This window comes from Aegilops tauschii, chromosome 2 (genome assembly GCF_002575655.3).
Source record: "Aegilops tauschii subsp. strangulata cultivar AL8/78 chromosome 2, Aet v6.0, whole genome shotgun sequence".
Classification (NCBI taxonomy): Eukaryota; Viridiplantae; Streptophyta; class Magnoliopsida; order Poales; family Poaceae; genus Aegilops; species Aegilops tauschii.
The window spans coordinates 619,413,543-619,431,795 of record NC_053036.3 but is presented as its reverse complement, the minus strand read 5'-3'; the positions used below and the strand labels follow the sequence as shown (position 1 = coordinate 619,431,795).

The 18,253-nt window shown below is 51.3% G+C and overlaps 1 protein-coding gene across 1 annotated transcript; it reads left to right on the top strand.

Annotated features, from left to right (window-relative positions):
• The first annotated feature begins 12,331 nt into the window (after positions 1-12,331).
• Positions 12,332-14,006, top strand: LOC109739289 (metalloendoproteinase 1-MMP). Its single transcript, XM_020298371.4, has one exon. The coding sequence runs from the start codon at positions 12,772-12,774 to the stop codon at positions 13,810-13,812; it is 1,041 nt and encodes a 346-aa protein (XP_020153960.1). The 5' UTR covers positions 12,332-12,771; the 3' UTR covers positions 13,813-14,006.
• Positions 14,007-18,253: the final 4,247 nt, after the last annotated feature.

Below are 18,253 nucleotides of genomic sequence, written 5' to 3'. Positions count from 1 at the left end.
GAGTAGCGATAGAGGTTGCTCAGATGGTGGCTTTGGTCTTACCGTTGTACGACTTTATAAGGTCTTGAGTTAATAATTAATAAATTGGCCGTATGCATGTCCAAATGCAGAGGTCGGGGTATTCCTCCTGTTCTAAAAAAGAAAAATCTCAGTACAGTTCATCATTATTTTGTCGACGCAGGCGCTCCGGCAGCCAACGGCCGCACAGGGCCGGCCGCTGCGTCTCCCGGCCTGTGGTCGTCACCTCAAGATATTCGACGGCGCAACCGCCACACGGCCCTTGTTTCGGCTAGTTGCTACCAAGATCGATCCGCCGGCCGGCTGCTCGTAGCCGTGTACGTGCACCTTCAAGCCAGGGGAAGAATCGATCCAGGAGCCTACTAGTCTGCTTCGTGTATACGTCTACCTCTCTGATGGAACCGATTAGCTCTCTCTCCGTTGTCGAGGTCGGGCCTGTGCCAACAGCCCTCTCTCCGTCGCAGTTCTTCGGACGGCGCCTTAAATCGGTTCCTCCGCATGTCGTAGTGGAGATCCCTCGCATAGCTGGCCCTGCTGGTGCTCCCAAGACGCCATAGATGCGTATTTGCTAAACAGAACTACCGAAACTGCCCCTGGTCATAAAATATACTACCAATAAACGGCATAAACTGCCCCTGGTCGTATTTTCAAATCTGGACCGTCCAAACACATAAAATAAACGGCCAATATTGATCTGATGTATCGTAAAAGGTCTTTTTACAAACCATGGCAAAAATCACTGCAGCAAAAAAATTGACAATGGTTTAGTTTTCAGCCCTGTCTTTTTTTCTCTCTCTCGAATATGCACGAATGTGCATATCATATATTAAAGAAGAAGGGTAAAAGAATGCCTTCACCATAGTTACAAGAGATTTAAGGCACTCTACTCCTCACGCCTATCCCACCTCGCTACCTGACTAAAAAAGGGGTTTACATCGCCCTTTAGTAGGCCTGCCGACAATCACACTAAACCCTCTAGCCTAATTCTACGTAGCAGCACCTCACACGAAGGCTGTGCGCCGTCAAAGACAATGGCATTCCTGTGCTTCCATAGTTCCCACATTGTTAGCCCTAGGATGGTGCGCAGATCCTTCATGCTCATGTTGTTTGATCCTTGTTTGCTGCTCAACCAAGGTGTAAGATTGTCCTGTTGTGCCGGCACCCAATCTGGCCGCCCCAGGGCCTCACAGATCACAGTCCAGACCGTCCTGGCAAAGACGCACATGAGCAATAGATGGTTGATTGTTTTCCGCTCCTGGTCGCAAAAGGGGCACGCGTCCTAGTGCAGTAGCCCTCGCCGTGCCAGGCGATCCGGTGTCCAGCATCTATCTCGTAGAGCAAGCCAAGTGAAAAACTTGCGTTGTGACGGCGCACGCAGTTAGATCCGTCATATGTACCGCTTCTCTCGCCCAAAACTTGGCCGCATATGCCGAGCGAACCGAGAACTGACCGTTGGTCTCCCAGGACCATGTAATTTCATCCTGCATGTTCTCCGTAGGCTACCAAGTGATAACTTTCTGCCAAAGCAAAAGAAATTCCTGCAATGCTTCCGGTCCTAGATTCGGACCCACATCCCGGGCCCATGATCCATCCTCTATGGCATGCCCGACCATCCTGGTAGTTCTAGTCCGTGCTGGTATCATGCTGTAAATCAAGGGGGCAACCTCCTGAACCCTCTGCCCATGTAACCAACGGTCCTCCCAGAAGAGTGTCGTGACCCCGTTGTGTGCAATGCTCCTCGTGGCTGCCTGGAAGAGAAGCATGGAATCATTTGGCACTTTGATTTTGAACTCATTCCAAGGCCTGGTCGTGTCTGTTCTTTTGAGCCAGGGCCATCTAGACTGCATGGCCACGTTCATCCAGCGCAAGTTTTGGCAATCCTAAACCACCTGCCCACATTGGTGTGCAAACTGTCTCCCAAGCGACTGCACAGTTTCCACCGTTAGCTTCCGTCCTTCTGCACCATATGAATACCCTACATATCTTGTTCATAGCTGCAATCGTTTTCATGGGCAAGTCCAACGCCATCATCGCATGGATCGGCATGGCACATAGGACGGACTGCACCAAGGTCAGCCTTCCACTCTTCGGCATTAGAGCGGCACTCCACTTCGACAGTTTATTAGCCATTTGATCCACGAGATATTGCAGTTGAGGCGCGGTCTGCTTTCGTAAAGACAGTGGCAGCCCGAGGTACTTAATAGGGAACGAACCCAAGGGGCATCCAAGCTGTGTGCATACCAAGTTGATTTCTTCTTCTGTACATCGAATCGGCAAGGCAGCCGACTTGTTCACATTGATCCTTAAGCCTGATGCTTCCCCAAACAGCTGGAAGATGCACTGGCAAACTGCAAGATCCATCGGAATCAGCCCTGTTCAACGGTGCGGTGATTTTTTGGTCTGGTGATTTTTGTCACGGCCTGAAAAGTGGTGGTTTTTCGCTAATGACATCACTATTACGGTTGTTTTTTGCATTTCAGTCGTCCTTAGACACACTGAAATAGTTGTACTGTCAGTTTTCGTGTCAGCAAAAATCGGTGTGAGAGCTGTATATTCGAAAAATTAAGGCAAAGTACCCTCTCATGGTTGTTGATGCTCAACGCATGTACAATTGTTGTTCGGTTTCTGAAGGTTGCTTAGTTTAGCTACAAAGCCTGTGAACTGCTATGTGAACGTGTGAACGCAAGTGTAGTAGTACTTTATTTTTCTAGTATGAAGAAAGATGCAGGCAACAATGGATCAATCTCTTTGGATGAAGGAAAGCGGAACTCACAGGCAGCCGGTGCAAGTAAAGCCATGATTATGGCGCAACAGATACTGATAAGACCGCTTCAGATAACACCATCTGAATGGCAACTAGGAGAAGGCAAAGAACAATAACCGCGTCAACGTGAGATGTGGTACTGTTAGAGTACGTAATGGGCCTAATGGCCTGGGCTGGTGGTATAGCCCGTTAGTCCTAACTTATAACCATGACTCGACGCAACACAAACCTAACACCTAAAAATAAGCCTTTTACATCTCGGCTTGTTTTATTACTCTCAACCTGAAATGGACTGGGACACTTTATTTTGGACCCCTGACATAAAGTGGACACCATCCGCACGTCGGGCGTGCACGTGTACAGCCACCTGGATCCCATGAACACCATCTGGACAAAAGGAGTGCATGTGTATGGCCACCTGGAAGTGGTCGCAAGAGCGACCAGCAGAGGCGCCCTCGCGGCAGCCGGCGGCGGAATGCAGTGGTGCTACGTGGTGCGCCCCTGTCGGTGACACCATGCCTTCTCCCCGCCGGACGGCTATTGGTCTGCACCACACAGAGAAGAGTGGAGGGCTATTGATGGAGAATGGCGAGGAGGGGTGTGCCTCCCCAACCGCCGACATCGCAGACTTTGAGGTCGCTGTCTGTGGGGAAAACAGCATGCCCAAGATCCCCAATGCAGTGGACGAGATCGAGGTCCTTTGCGCAGTGAAGCGCAACTGGGAGTAGCGACAGCTGCAGACCACACATCTCCCGCACACGCCGACGCGCTAGGAGGCCGCGCGCAGCAGCCTGCAACCTCACCGCTGCTGACACGTGGCGGGTAGTGATCCAAGCCGGAAGCGGTGACGGCGACGTCGGGAACTTGATCTGCTGGATGGGGATGCCCTGGGGAAACGGTGATGGCGACGGCAGGAACTTGATCTGGTGGATCGGGACTCCCCAGGTGCGGTCGATGAGGGGCCGGAGCTGACCGGCGGTGGCTGCAGCGGCTGCTGCGGTGCCGCGCCGGGCAGTGGCAGTGGCTGCTGCGGCGGAGCGCCGGGCGCGGCGGAGCCCGCCAGGAGCGCCGGCTGCCACTGCAGCCAGGGTGGGGCGATGGTGGCGGTGGATGGCAGCTGCAGCGGCTGCTGCAGCGGCCCGGCGAGCGCGACGAAGGCCGCCTGATGTGGCGGCTGCCACGGCAGCCACGGCGGCGCAGCCGGGTGCGACCAGGTGAGCGCGGCGGAGGCCGCCTGGTGCGGCGTCTGCCACGGCAGCCACGGCGGCGCGGTGGCGGCGATAGGCGGCGCAGCCGGGTGCGGCCTGTAGGACCCGACCAAGAACAGGCGGATCTCCTGGACCGCCTGGGTTAGGTCCCGCAGCGCCCCGGACACCTCCTCCAGGGTGAGGACGGCGGGGGCGGGCGCGATGGAGGAAGACATGATCGAAGCAAAGTTAGCTGATACCAAATTGCGCAAAGGACCCCGATTTCGTCCGTTGCGTCGAGGATCTTGGGCATGCTATTTTCCCCGCGGGCAGCGACCTCAAAGTCTGCGACATCGGCGGTTGGGGGGGCTCACCCCTCCTCGTCATTCTCCATCGCAAGCCCTCCACTCTTCTCTGTGCGGTGCAAACCAACAGCCATCCGACAGGGAGAAGGCAGGGTGTCACCAACAGGAGCGCATCGCGTAGCACCACTGCATTCCGCTGACCGCCGCGAGGGTGTCTCTGCTGGTCGCTCTGGCGACTACTTCCAGGTGCCCATACACATGCACTCCTTTGTCCAGATGGTGTCCATGGGATCCAGGTGGCTGTACACGTACACGTCCGACGTGCGAATGGTGTCCACTTTTTGTTAAGGGGTCCAAAATAAATCGTCCCAGTCCATTTCAGGTTGAGAGTAATAAAACAAGTCGAGATGTAAAAGGCTTGTTTTTAGATGTTAGGTTTGTGTTGCGTAGAGTCATGGTTATAAGTTGGTTAGGCTGCAGCTCGAGGACAAGCTGCATGTCCAGGTGGAGTGTAGTGTTAGAGTATGTAATGGGCCTAATGGCCTGGGCTGGCGGTATAGCCCGTTAGTCTTAGGGTTAATTAGAGATAAGGATTGCTTGCTTAGGTGTCAAGTAAGCCTTGCTTGGAAGTCAAGTAAACCTCTCTATATAAAGAGAGGAGATGTATTAATCTAATCAAGCAAGAATTAAGAAGAAAATCCCTTCCCTCTTGTCCGGCCGTGGGCAAAAAGGCCCCGGCCGGCCCTCTCGCACCCTCCTTCTAACAGGAGCGCCATAACAGGTACCCTCTTCTCTGTGCCACGAGGAAACCATGAGTGCCGCGTTCCTCTTTCTTATGTACACGCCCAGCTGACTGATCAAGGTCCTGCTTCTCAAGATACCATTCCTTTCGGCTTTCATTATCAGCTTGGCTCCGCACAAAAATGTTGTTCAGGTCTTCAGGGCACAGCAACAACTTATCAACACTAAGGCCCCGTTTGATAGCAAAGTATTAAAAAAACTACAGTATCAAAAACTACAGTAATTTAGTCAGTTGGTATGAAATACCGTGGTATTGACATAGCAGAGTATTTTAAAGTATTAACAATACAGAGAAGCTGTTTGACACAGCGTTGTAAAATTAGTTGTACTGCTTCAAACACGTCCGTTTTTCTAAAGGAGCTAGCCATTGCATAGCGACCGGCCAAAGAACGGCCATGCACACGGCCATAGAGGCATTTTCTATCTAGTTACCCAGCTGGCCACTCCTTACCATCCGCATGCATAACAACCGAAGCTTGCACAAACTGAACTCCACTACACAGCCATGCTCAAGGCTTGCAGGTTATAAAAAAGGACGCTTGGGCAGGGCAGCAGCCGCGGCAGGGAGCAAAGGCGAGTTGTTGAGAATAGCGGGGGAGAGGATAACGGAGTGCCATGCCGTTCTTTACCGCTGCTCTGTTTTTAAAAAAGAGGTATGGGGCTTTTTTTTTAATACAGAGAAAAAACCATGATTTAGTAAATACTGTAGTATTGAAAACACAGTTTTAAAGGACAGCCAAACACCTCATTGTAAATAAAACTATGATAATCTAAAAAACTGTAGTATTGTCAAAAACTTAGAAAATACTTTGCTATCAAACAGGGCCTAAGTTGCTGACAACAACATAACCAGGTATTCTCTGCTAGCCGACTGTTTCGGTGCACCTGCACACAGAATGATAAGATAAATTTCGTATGATTTACTTGGAACGAAACCTTACACACAATTTGCAGAGGTAATCGTTTAAGCCAACCAATGAAGATCTTCTGTTGTCATTTCTGAATACCACAGTGTGAAGTCAGACATGTAAACCTAGCGCCGCCAGTTTCCTTGCTCCGTCTTGCCGTCGCCGGAGGGGCCGACCGACAAAGCTCGGCTGGCTCCTAGGATGGCGGCGGCAGGGCGCTTTTCGGGATGGTGTGGCAGCGGTGTGCGCGGCGTCGGCCGCGTGATTGGGCGCAGTTCCCCACGTGGGCTGCTGGATCTGGCGGCGGCGGCTGCCTCGGTGGAGTTGGTGATTCGTCGCGTCCGGGCTTGAGGCCATGGCGTACTGTGCTGGACGTCTGCAGCGTCGACCGCTGAATTGGGCGAGGGTGCACGCAAAGCTTGCTGGATCCTTCCCCCGATCTGATGCCCATGGGCTCGTGGTTTGACCAACAGATGATTGGTGCATCGTGTTGTAGGTCTCCACATTGGGACGGGCGGGCTGCTAGTGTTTCCTGTAGCTACCATTGATGTGCTTCGGCCATGCTTGAGCAGAACATTGGTCTTGGACTGGCTACAGCAGTGGTGACCTTGCTAAGTTTTGTGGTGGCCATGGAAAGTTCTTTGTGAGTTTTTTCTCTCCAGATCCGATGGCGGCTACCAGCGGCTCGTACTGACGGCGTTGCGCGATGTGGCCGGATGGCTCCTTTGTGAGTTCCGGTAGCTCTTATTCCGGCCAGTTTGCTTTCGATGATAAGATGCAATCTATGGACGACACTTGACGCAGAGGGTATGAATGTGCAGCAGCGTCGGGTATTTCTCGCCAAGCATGCAGCTGTTGGGATCGGGGGAAAGTGGTGGCGACAACACATGATTGACTTCGATTTGATGGTACTTCTCGAGTACCCGATCTTGAGCTCCAGGGTGAAAAATCCTAGGTTTGACCCAAGTTGGTTACATCTGGCAATGATGATGTGTTTGCATCGTTACCTTGTTGAAGGCATTACTCGGATATGCTCGGATTTGTTTTTCAGGGTGAAAACCTAAAATATGGCCTCTAATGGTTTGATTCGGTGACGGCGACACTTGAGCGTCGTTTCCTTCCTGAAGACGTTGCTGTTGAAGAATCTCGTGGTCCTTGTGATGTCAAGATATAGTTCGTGTGGATACGGTCGTTGTTGTAGTTTGTCGATCGTTGTTGATCGCTTCAGGTCCTTTTTTTCCTCGCTTAGGCATGGCTTTGGTCTTGTATTACTTTGCTATTTGCCGACGGATTTATTTGTGTGGGTTAGTGTTGGCTGTGTGCATCTTAGTTATGCATAGGCCGGGTGTGTATTCATTGTGTTTGTATCTTCTTGATGCTTCATTCTGGGCAATAAAATCCACCCTTTGTCAAAAAAAAGAGACATGTAATAGATGTGATAATCATGTAAATAGGCACGCAATACATCACAATAAGATCAAGTTAACCAATCACCAAATACAGAGAAGTTATGTTCAAGCTTGGAAACATGAGATGTCACGAACTAACCAATCACGAGGTTCGTGTATCCGACAAAAAAAGGCATGCTGCCGGACATTACATGCCACTTCTATTAGGAAAAATAACAGAAAACGCAGTCACTGAAGAACAAGCGGTACAGACCCACACCATGATGAACAAATGGGTGGTGCAGTGCTACACGCTTCCAACTTGATGATCCTCCTGCCTCTCAAGGATATCTGAATGAGTAAGCAAAGCCCACAGGTACGTAATGAACTCCCCACCCGGAGATGGCGGCGGCCGGCGAAGACGAAGCCTATGAGACGGTGGACCATGAGAGCTTCAGCTAGCTGTTCTTCGCGACGAAGCTCTAGGGGAAGAGCTTCTTGGACAGGCCGAAGCTGAACTAGCTAGCAGCGCCATAGCAGGTAATAAACCATATTGTTGGTCCCGCATCATTCTCCTTCAGATATTCAGATATCATAGTAGACATATGTGTAACCTTTGCTTTTCTCAAAGACATTGATAATTGGTTCTGCTGTCTCGAGCCCTCCAACTAGTAGTAGCTAGCTAGTTCCCTTTTTGTTCGGTGAGAAAGTTGGCCGAAGATAGCCTCGTCTAGTCTTGGCTTATATGAAAAAAGTAAAGAGGGCGCAAGCTGCATAAGGGAGCTGAGTTTAGCTAAACATGTCTGTATGGTCTTGGTCTACTTGAGCACATGTCGGCTTAAAATTAACTTTCATAAAAAGTGAATTGTGCGAGTAGGCCGGTGATTACGCTGACCTGTTTGGATGTGCGCAAGGCCAATTTCTGATTAAATATTTGAGAATTCCGATCCATTATCAACGTCTCACTAATGCAGAGTAGAAACATGTTTCGTAGCGCTTAGAGAAATGATTGAGCAGTTAGAAAGGCATGTTGCTCGACAGTTAGTATTTGTCAATTCTGTCCTCACAAATATGATTTTCTATATGCTTTTTTTAACTCTCAAAAGGATCTTGCAAAGACTGGATTATTTCAAATACAGATTCTTGTTGCAAGGAGACTAAATAAAAAAGAAAGTATAGATTAGTCAAATAAAGCGTGGTTTGTAGGCGAAAAGACCAATGTGGTCTTGGCATTCATGACTGGCAGGTCAAGAATGATGTCTTACTTGAAAAATGGCTGTTTAAACTACTCCCTCCGTTTCTAAATATTTGTCTTTCTAAAGATTTCAACAAGTAACTACATACGGAGCAAAACGAGTGAATCTGCACTCTAAAATATGTCTATATACATCCATATGTGATAGTCCATTTAAAATCTCTAAATATATATATTTTTTAACGGAGGGAGTACTTATTAAGGATGACGTTTGGCAAGCCTTGTTGCGCAACAATATCTAAGCCAAAAGGTTGTGTCTCAGGCTTATTGAAAACCTGAGACTCCCACTCTGTATTGGTCTAACGACGGCAAATAAATATGTTTTCCTCTTTGGATTTTTCACGATTAAAGATGGGTCGGAAATTTATTTCTGAGAGAACATCTGGCTAGGCAATGCCATCCTTCTAGAACAATATCCGACGTTGCACCACAATGTTCGTGTTAAGAATGATACTCTTGCGTGGTTGCTCATTTTATTCCCGTCAGATATTTCTTTTAGACGAGACTTGATTGATCCTTCGTGTTATGTCATGGAAAAATCTTCTATCCTGTTTGGATTCGATTAACATGGCAGAAAGAAAGGATGTGTTTCGTTGTAACCTCACTACATCTAATTAAGTCATTCACAGTTGACTCTATGTACCATGCGCTCACGCATTCAGAGGTCACGGTGGATAATAACATGAAAATTTGGAGGTCTAAGATTCCACCAAAAGTCAAAATACTTATGTGATATCTTCGAATGGAGTTGTGCTTACCAAAGACAACCTCGCCAATCGCAATTGACATGGAAGTATGAAGTGTGGCTGTTGTACACGCGACGAGTCAATCAAACACCTCTTTTTTTAGTGCACGTTTGGGTTTGACATGGTCAACATCCAAATAGCATCCAACTTGTATCCGTCCACAAGTGTTGCAAATATTTTTGGTCACTGGTTGGATGGTATTTCAAATAGGTTTAAAACACTTACAAGGGTGAGAGTGTATACCTTATTATGGCCGCTTTGTCTATGTAGAAATGATTTGATTTTTGATGAAAGAACTCATCTCCTATGCAGGTTATTTTCCGATGTACACACTCTTCCATATGTGGTCTACGCTACACCAAACGGGGTACTAACCGCTGTTCAAGGCGGTGCGTATGCGGTTGGAGCGGGTGGACATGAAGGTTTTTACCGAATATGGTTGACAACATAATCTATGGATCATTCCACCTCCTCCTTTAACATAGGCATAGTATCGGTCTTATATGACTCTACTGTTGGGGTGAGGGCTTTTGGAGGCCGAGCTCCTTGGAGCTCGTTTTGAAAAAAAATGTAATTCCACAAGGTGAAAAAAATTGAAACTTTTGTGTTTTGTAGGCTGTACAAAAGAAAACAGTCCATGGAAAAATTTGGAACTTTGAAATATGACTTTTTTTTTGAAATAACGAGCTCCCTGGGGCTGGGCCTCCATAGGAAGTTTTCGTCTATTGTTGCGCATATGTCATTTAAAAAAAATCTTTGTCAGACTGTTGGTGCTTGCTTGTGTGCATCTTAGTTATGCTTATGCAGAGGTGCGGTGTGACTTATCATGCTTTGTATCCATTTGATGCTATATTTTGAGTTAATAATAATGCCCTTTATCGAAAATATGGTCTTGGTCTTGTCTAGTCTGGTCAGGTATATTAGAGCAACTCTAGCAAAATCGTCATATCGATCCAATCCATATAATAATCATATGTATGTCGGTTTTAATTGAAAATCCGCTCTAGTAGAGTCGCCATCTGGCAGTGGATCACTATGATTTATGAAGGGCGCAACATATCAAGAAGACGATCCTCCATATTTTGAAGGTTGTGGGGTGTTGGTTCGGAGCGTGGTCCATTTGCCAACTGCTCGCGCGGGAGGGAACTTTCACCTACCTTCCCAGTCTTCTGCGGGGCTCATCTCTTCTTCCTCTCAATGGTGCAGATAGCTAGACGCCTATGACATCGGGAAGTGGGCCAATTGATGGAGACCGCCACGTGCCCAATTGCCGACGCCTCTTCCCGCCACGTTTCCGCGTCACCCGTTCCACTATATTGCATCGAGTTCCTCATTTTCTCTACTTCCATAACCATTTTTGCGATGTTGCCTCCCCTTCGGCCAGGCTAGGTTTCACTCTCGGATATGGAGGAACGACTGCTCAACAAGGAGGAAACGGCGTAGGAGGCTGTCGGCATCGCTGAGGAGGAGTGGGATCACTACGACATGAAGGAGACCCTACAGGGGGAACTCACCATCTTCACTGAGTGGAAGGGTTGGGATCCCAAAATGCACGCGCTGATTTGGGATAACTAGCATGGTTATGTGAAGATCCCAAACTCGCCCGAGATGTCTCTCTGATGCAACGTCTAGTGTCCAACTTCACTGTAAAGGAGGCATGAGATGAGTGGTACGCCGCCTACGCGTAGGCAATCCGCCCAAGGAAAATCTTTGAGCAGACTGTCGCTTGGCAGGCACTGGCCGTAGAGCAAAGTGCCCAAGTATGGATCCACTACGAGGAAGTATAGGAGAATTTCGCGGTGGCCGGTGGAGTGTGCTAATTCGATGCTAATATGATGAGATTCGAGGAAACAACTAACACCATATTGAGCCTTTTCCGAGTTGAGAAAGCCGTCTCCGACCTCACGACCGCATGGGACAGGAATGAAACGAAGACAAGGTCGCCGTACCGACACGCCACCGTACATGGAGGGCGAGTGGACTCGTCACATATGCATGTGCCCCGTGTAGAGCATTCACACATCGACGTCGTGGGGCTCAAAATCATGCTATAGGATAAAATTTGAACCTATATGAAAATTTCACTAGAAACTTTTCTCCCCCTATGTAAGAACTTTGTAATGTAACATTAGTTGAAAATTAGTGTTTTAATCCTTCTAATTGAGTGTGACTATTGAGTTGATGCAACAAAAATAGGAAAGAAGAGAAAAGATATGAAAACATTCAATATAGCGCCTCTGAGTTTGCACATCGCCTCGACAACCTTCATATTTGTATTATGAAGCGCGCTCCATGCACTCTGCGATATGGAGAAGGTCAATACGTCGATTCTGCTAAATTTGCTATTAGATGGGTAAAAGTGGTGTGACATTGTGTTTCATGAATTAAAGGTTTCGAGTCAACCTTGAAAAGAACATAGTACTACTACATAAACTGGCGCCACCAACAAAACAACAGAACACAATCCCCACAAAATCAGGAGCAGCGTGAGTCCGGTCCGTACTCCAAAGAGATCATCCGCCCATCAGCTTCCGAAAGAAAAGAAATAAAGATGGGAGCAGGAACATACTCCACTACACAGGTGGCGAGTGGCGACGAATTGGAGCTGAAAGCTCCGTGTCTCTGAGCAAGAGACGACACGGATCAAGTTCCAAACAACGCCCCATTTTCTGCATCTCCTTTTTGGAAGCAAGAGCTGAGCTCCAAATTAAGACAGAGACAACAAAGCTTCGTCCTGCGGTCGGTGTGGCCCGAGCCAAAGTACACGAGCCCGCCCCTCAACATTCTTTCTTCTTCTTGCACCTCCCCTGTTTCCAAGTACACGAGTGCCTCTAGTCGCTTAAAAGTGACACATTTTAAACTTATGACATGAAAATGTCACTAATCCCCTTCTCCCCTACGTAAGAATTTTTAATACAATGCTAGCTCTGATTAGTGTTTTAATTCTTCTAAATGTGTAACTACCGAGTTGATGGAAAAAAAATAGAGACATCCAATATAGTGACTCTGAGTTTGCGCATTGCCTCGACAGCCTTCATGTAATTTCGAAGCACGCCCCATACGGGAAGCACGCTCCCAACGAGACCATCCATCCATCAGCTTGAAATATGGGGGCAGGAACATAATCCAGGTGGCGAGGAACTGGAGACGAAAACTCCGTGTCTCTCAGGAGAAACGACACGCAGCAAGTTCCAAACAACACCCCATTTTGTTCTTTTGTTCTCCTCCTCCTTTTTCGAAGCCAGAGCTGAGCACCAAAATTATAAGACAGGGGACAACAATACTAGCAGCACACTAGTCAAAGTTTCGTCCTACGGTGTGGCCCTCGACATTCTTTCCTCTTCTTCTTATATGCGCGCAGTCATGTAGAACTAGAAGTAGCCATATGCGCGCGCGCCCATGTCCATCTTCTTCTTCTCCTTCTTCTTGGCCCTGCTCCTGTTTCCACCATGCTGCAGCTGCTGCTCCCGGCACCTTCTTCTCCACGGCGACGCCAACCCCTCCTCCTCGCTCGCGGGCATGCTCCAGGCGCGGGACGGCAACGTCACCGACGGCCTCAGGCGCTACCTGGCGCGCTTCGGCTACGCGTCCACGCCTGACGACGCCGACGGCCAGCTCGTGGTGCGGCTCTACCAGTCCACCCTCGGCCTCCCCGTCACCGGCCGCCTCGACGCCCGCACGCTCGACCTCCTCGCCACCCCGCGCTGCGGCGTCCCGGACTTCCAGACGAACGCCACCGCCCGCTTCGCCTTCTTCGCCGGCCAGCCGCGCTGGGCGCGCGCGCCGGGCCACTTCCTGCTCACCTACGCCGTGCTCTCCGACCCTCCCTACCAGCCCCTCCCTGATCATCTCCCGCGCGGGGCCGTGCGCGCCGCCTTCCGCCGCGCGTTCGCGCGCTGGGCGCGCGTCATCCCGGTGCGGTTCCGCGAGATGCGCGACTACAACACGGCGGACGTGCGCGTGGGCTTCCTCGCGGGCGACCACGGCGACGGCGAGCCCTTCGACGGCCCGCTCGGCGTGCTCGGCCACGCCTTCTCCCCGCCCAGCGGCCAGCTCCACCTCGACGCCGCCGAGCGGTGGGCCGTCCTCGGCCACGACGGCGACGACCCCGGCTCCGGCGCCGTGGACCTCGAGTCGGTGGCCACGCACGAGATCGGCCACGTGCTGGGCCTGGCGCACTCGTCGGTCCCGGACGCCGTCATGTACCCGAGCCTGAAGCCGCGCAGCCGCAAGGCGGACCTCACCCTGGACGACGTCCGCGGCGTGCAGGCGCTCTACGGCTCCAACCCGCGCTTCAGCCTCAGCTCCCTCTCCGAGCCCGACACCTCCTCAGCCGCCCCGGCGGTGGCCACCACCAGGTCGCCCGGGAAGACGACGACGACGCATACGGCCATCCTGCTCTTGCTTGTCACCGTCGCTCCTCTGCTCCTCCTCTGCTAGCTTGATTGATTAAGCTCTACTATAAGTAGATAGATATATACACTGTACACATGACACGTCTTAAGAGGAACTGGTCACGATTTTAATTAGTTGGACTTAAGAGAAACTGATGAATATTTTGTCAAGTAAGGTCGAGTTTCTCGTGAATTAATTGTCTTCCTTTCTTTGAATGCAAGTAACGAACAATTTATTGCGATTGGATATTGTAGAGAAAGAAGAAGAAAAATGGATAAACAAGTCAAGCATGTCGTCGTACTGTGTTTGTCAAGCAAACAGGACAAATCAAGCAAGGATTCTTGCCTTCTTTCTTCTCTCTCTTTTTTTTTTTTTTTTGAAATTTTCTTCTCTTTTGGTTGGTTGACAGATCACCAATGAATTCAGCGTGATTTTAATTTGGAGAAGAGCACCCGCAAAAAAAAAAATTTAAATTGGAGAAGAAAACAATCAAGGAGATGCTCAGTGTGATTTTAAATTGGAGATGAAAACAATCAAGGTTATGCGTGTGCGTTGGACCGTTGGTGCCTGTGTTATGTGGCTAGCAACTTTTTCTCGGTGTGTGTTTCACGGACCTGGCTACTTGGGCTAGCACTATCAGCAAGGCATAGGCATATCATGTAGCAAGAAAAAGAGATGAGGCGAAAGCAACATGCACGACGAGACATTGTCAATCGATATTTATCCTCTTAGGATCATGAAGTTGCAGGTTGCATCACGCGTGAAATAGACAGATTTTCTTTGAGGAAAGTATATAGTTTTTATCCTGATATCCTTCACGATGGATCCATACCCATGAACATTATGGATGGGCATCTCCAACACTAACCGCGAAACGGACACCGCATCCGGTACGTAGGATTAGTCCGCGGACACAGAAGCATGAGCCGGACTATCCACATACATTTCAAACAACGTTTGAACAAACCGGACAAACTTTATTCAAATCGTCGTATATAGCCACATCAATTTTTTTTGCCACGACTTCCACGAATGTTATTTTGTGATAAAATTTTGCAAGCATGCAAAACATTAGTCAAATGTTGCCACAAAAAAATCAGATTTGTTTGAATTTGTGTTCATTTTTTCGGATTTTACTGTTCATCAAACTCATATGAGCTCAAGCTTAGTTTATCCGCTTCCCCATATCTGTTTTGTGTTAAGAACCGCACGTTAATGCCTCCTTGGGACTACAGTATGTAGAATATATTTTTGCGGGGCAACATATAGAAATGTTTCATGTTTATGTTTGCGTGATAAATAAAAATATCTATAATGAGAAATTTTTGAATAAGTTCTGTCACTTAATTATTTATGGTCCACAAACAAATCCATAAACAATTTTACATGTTGTTTTTAATATATATGTTGTGGATTTGCAAAGTTTCAAGTTTATATGTTTTCTCGCTTGAAAAAGAAAAAACAGAATTTCTATGACGTTAAGAACGGATCTCTATCAACACTAGACTGTCTAGATTGAAGATCCACCAACAATTAATGGGTTCAGAGAATTATGTACATACCAAATTCTGATTTTGACAGCCTGAGGTAGAGTTCTACCCATCGTCGACGAAGCGAAGATCAATGATACCATCCGCCCACATGATGTACCTGCAGACCCGTGACGTGGGAGATCACCTATAGGTACCCCGCCTCACCCAGCGCACCGCAGACCCGTCGTGGTGAGAGCATCTCCAGCCGCGTCCGCAACAGCCCCCCCCCCCCCCCCTCCCCGTTGAATTTTTAGCGCCGGTGACCGAAAATCGGCCCAGTCGCGACCCCAGGATCTCGTTTAGCGCCTGTTTGGGCGAAATACAGAGCCGGCGATCCCGCCCCGAACCCAAGAGGCCGGGTGTTGCCTGGGCGCGCCGGCACAAGCGAAAAGCGGCGTGGGGCCGCTCCGTCGGCGACTGAAGCCCTTTCCCGCCGTTTTCTCCCGCTTTCCCCCTAGGCTCCCCTCTCTTCTCCATTCCTCCCACCAAACGCTCGGCTCCTCCCGCCAAACGCCCGCCATGCCGCCGAAGAAGTACATGATGCCGCGCGCCGCGACGGATCCCACAGCCGCCGCCGCCCAGCCGAAGCAAAGGAAGCCGAGGGCGCCGCTATCCAAGCCCCCGGCATGAGCAACGCCGAGTGGAAGGCGGATGTGGAGCGCCGGGAGGCCGTCACCACCGACAGGCGCAACAGGGCCAAGAAGGCCAGGGAAAAAGCGGCGCAGGCTGCGGCGGCGGAACAAGCGGAGGCGGTGCGCGCGGCGATGATGAATCCACCCGGTGGGCACCCGTACGCGGCCTGGAGCCAGCAAAGCGTCGGCTCTCCAGCAGGGTTCTCGTCGTCGCCGCACCCATGGAGCACGTCGTCGCCAGGCTATGCCGATGGGGACGCCCATGGTGGCTTCAACCCCAACATCACCTTCCCCCATGAGCGCCCTGTCCAGCGCACGCCCTCGCCCGCGTTCGCCGGCGTGCAGTACCCGCCATACACGTACTCGCCGCCGGACTACGCAGCCTCACCGACGCCATTGCCGCGTCCTCTACTCGCAACCGCATCCTTGACGCATCTCGGCGATGCCGACTCGACGGAGGCCGACATGGAGGACATCATCGCAGCCGGCTCGGCTGCCGCCGCCGCTTCCCCCGGGTTCACTACCCAGGACGACTCGATTGACCTCGGCGACATGGACGACGAGCTCGACTACGGCGAGGAAGAGTCGGAGGACGAGGAAGAGGAGGAGGAGGAACCGGCGCCGACGAGGAAAGGCAAGAAGAAGAGGAAGAAGAAGGCGGCCAAGCCCGGCGAGCCACGCATCAAGTGGGCGTCCAAGGAACAGGAGTGCCTCGCCGAAGCGTGGAAGGTCGTCTGCCTCGACCCGGTCACCGGCATGAACCAGAGCATCGAGATGTATTGGGACCGCATCAAGGCCGACTTCGACGAGCGGAAGCTCGTCGACCCCTACTTCAAAAGCGTGCACATGAAGCGTGGGGCGAAGACGATGGCGAACCATTGGGGGCTCATCCAGACAGCGTGCAATAAATGGCATGGGATCGTCGAGGAGGTCGCAGCTCGCCCAGAGAGCGGCACCAGCGTCGAGGATCAGGTATCTCATACTGTTGCCTTCCGTCGTGCGCGCCGCGCGCGCGCCGAGCACGCCGACTGATGTTCTTTCGTTCGGCGCAGCTGCTACGCATGTTCGCCATGTTCCGCGATGACAACAGCGACGCAGAGTTCAAGTACCTCCACGTCTTCAGGCGGATCGACAGGTGCGAGAAATGGGCGGCCGTCCGGTGCACCCTCGCCAAAGCCAAAGAGACGTACAAGCCGGACGCGCCGACCGCGGGCGCGGCTGACGGGCGACCGGGCGGCAACAAAGGTGCCAAGATGGCGAAATACGCCGAGTCGGCTGCCTCGCGCGTGCAAGAGTCCATCGAACACTGCCTCGCCGACGCCAAGACCAGGGCCGCCCAGCGAGAAGAGAAAACTGAGGCGAGGTGGGCTGTTTTGATGACGAGCAGCGCCGTCAAACTCGACTTGCTCCGGACCAACGCCGCCGCGAAACTCAAAGCTCAAGACGCGAAGAAGAGGAACAACGACCTCGCCTTCTTAATGGGTGGCGCTGACATGCTCCAGAGCGGCGACGAGAAGCTCAAGGCGTGGTTCTTGTCGGAGCGCGGCCTCATCCTGAATCAGATACCGGCGACGCCGACGCCGACGCCGCCGCCCAGCCCGGCGGCTGATGACGATGCCTCCGCGACGCCCAGCCCCACCGACGATGCCTCCGCAACGCCTAGCCCCACCGACGATGCCTCCGCCGCGCCCGGCAGCACAGAAGCCACGCCGACCAGCCCGGAAGCCGCGCCGACTCCTTCCAGCCCGCGTACGCCGCCGACGACGCCGCCGGAGGTTGAGCTCGACGTTTGATGTACTTCTTCCGCGTCCTTCCTTTTCTGTACGCCGAACTACTGCGTGTCCTTTTATTTGATCGCCGAACTGTGGCACTGAATCGCCGAACTATTGCGATGATCGCTTTTCTTTGAGCGGGAACGATGGAGTTCGAATATGGGGCGCCTTGGGGGGCGGCACCTGGGGGCGTGGCTGGGGAGAAACGAACCCCAGGGACCGATCTAGCGCCGGCTCGCCCCCATGCCGCTCTTTTTCGGTGCCTGGGGGGCCGAACGGCTGGAGATGCTCTGAACTACAACGTCAAAGTGGAGCGGCTGGAGTGGGACGCGAGCAGCTTGACGTGGAACCGTATTCCAGGGGCCGAGGGATCCTTGCGATGACTACGGGAAGTGGGGGCCGTTCGGCCTCTGCGACCCCGACGCGGCATCATCGGGGTTCTGCGGCTGCGTCGCTGGGAACAGCATTGTCCGGGGTCACCGTCGACGTGGGAGGTCAAGGATACCACATGCGGGTGCCGACAAGATACGGCATTGGACTGTGCCGGCAG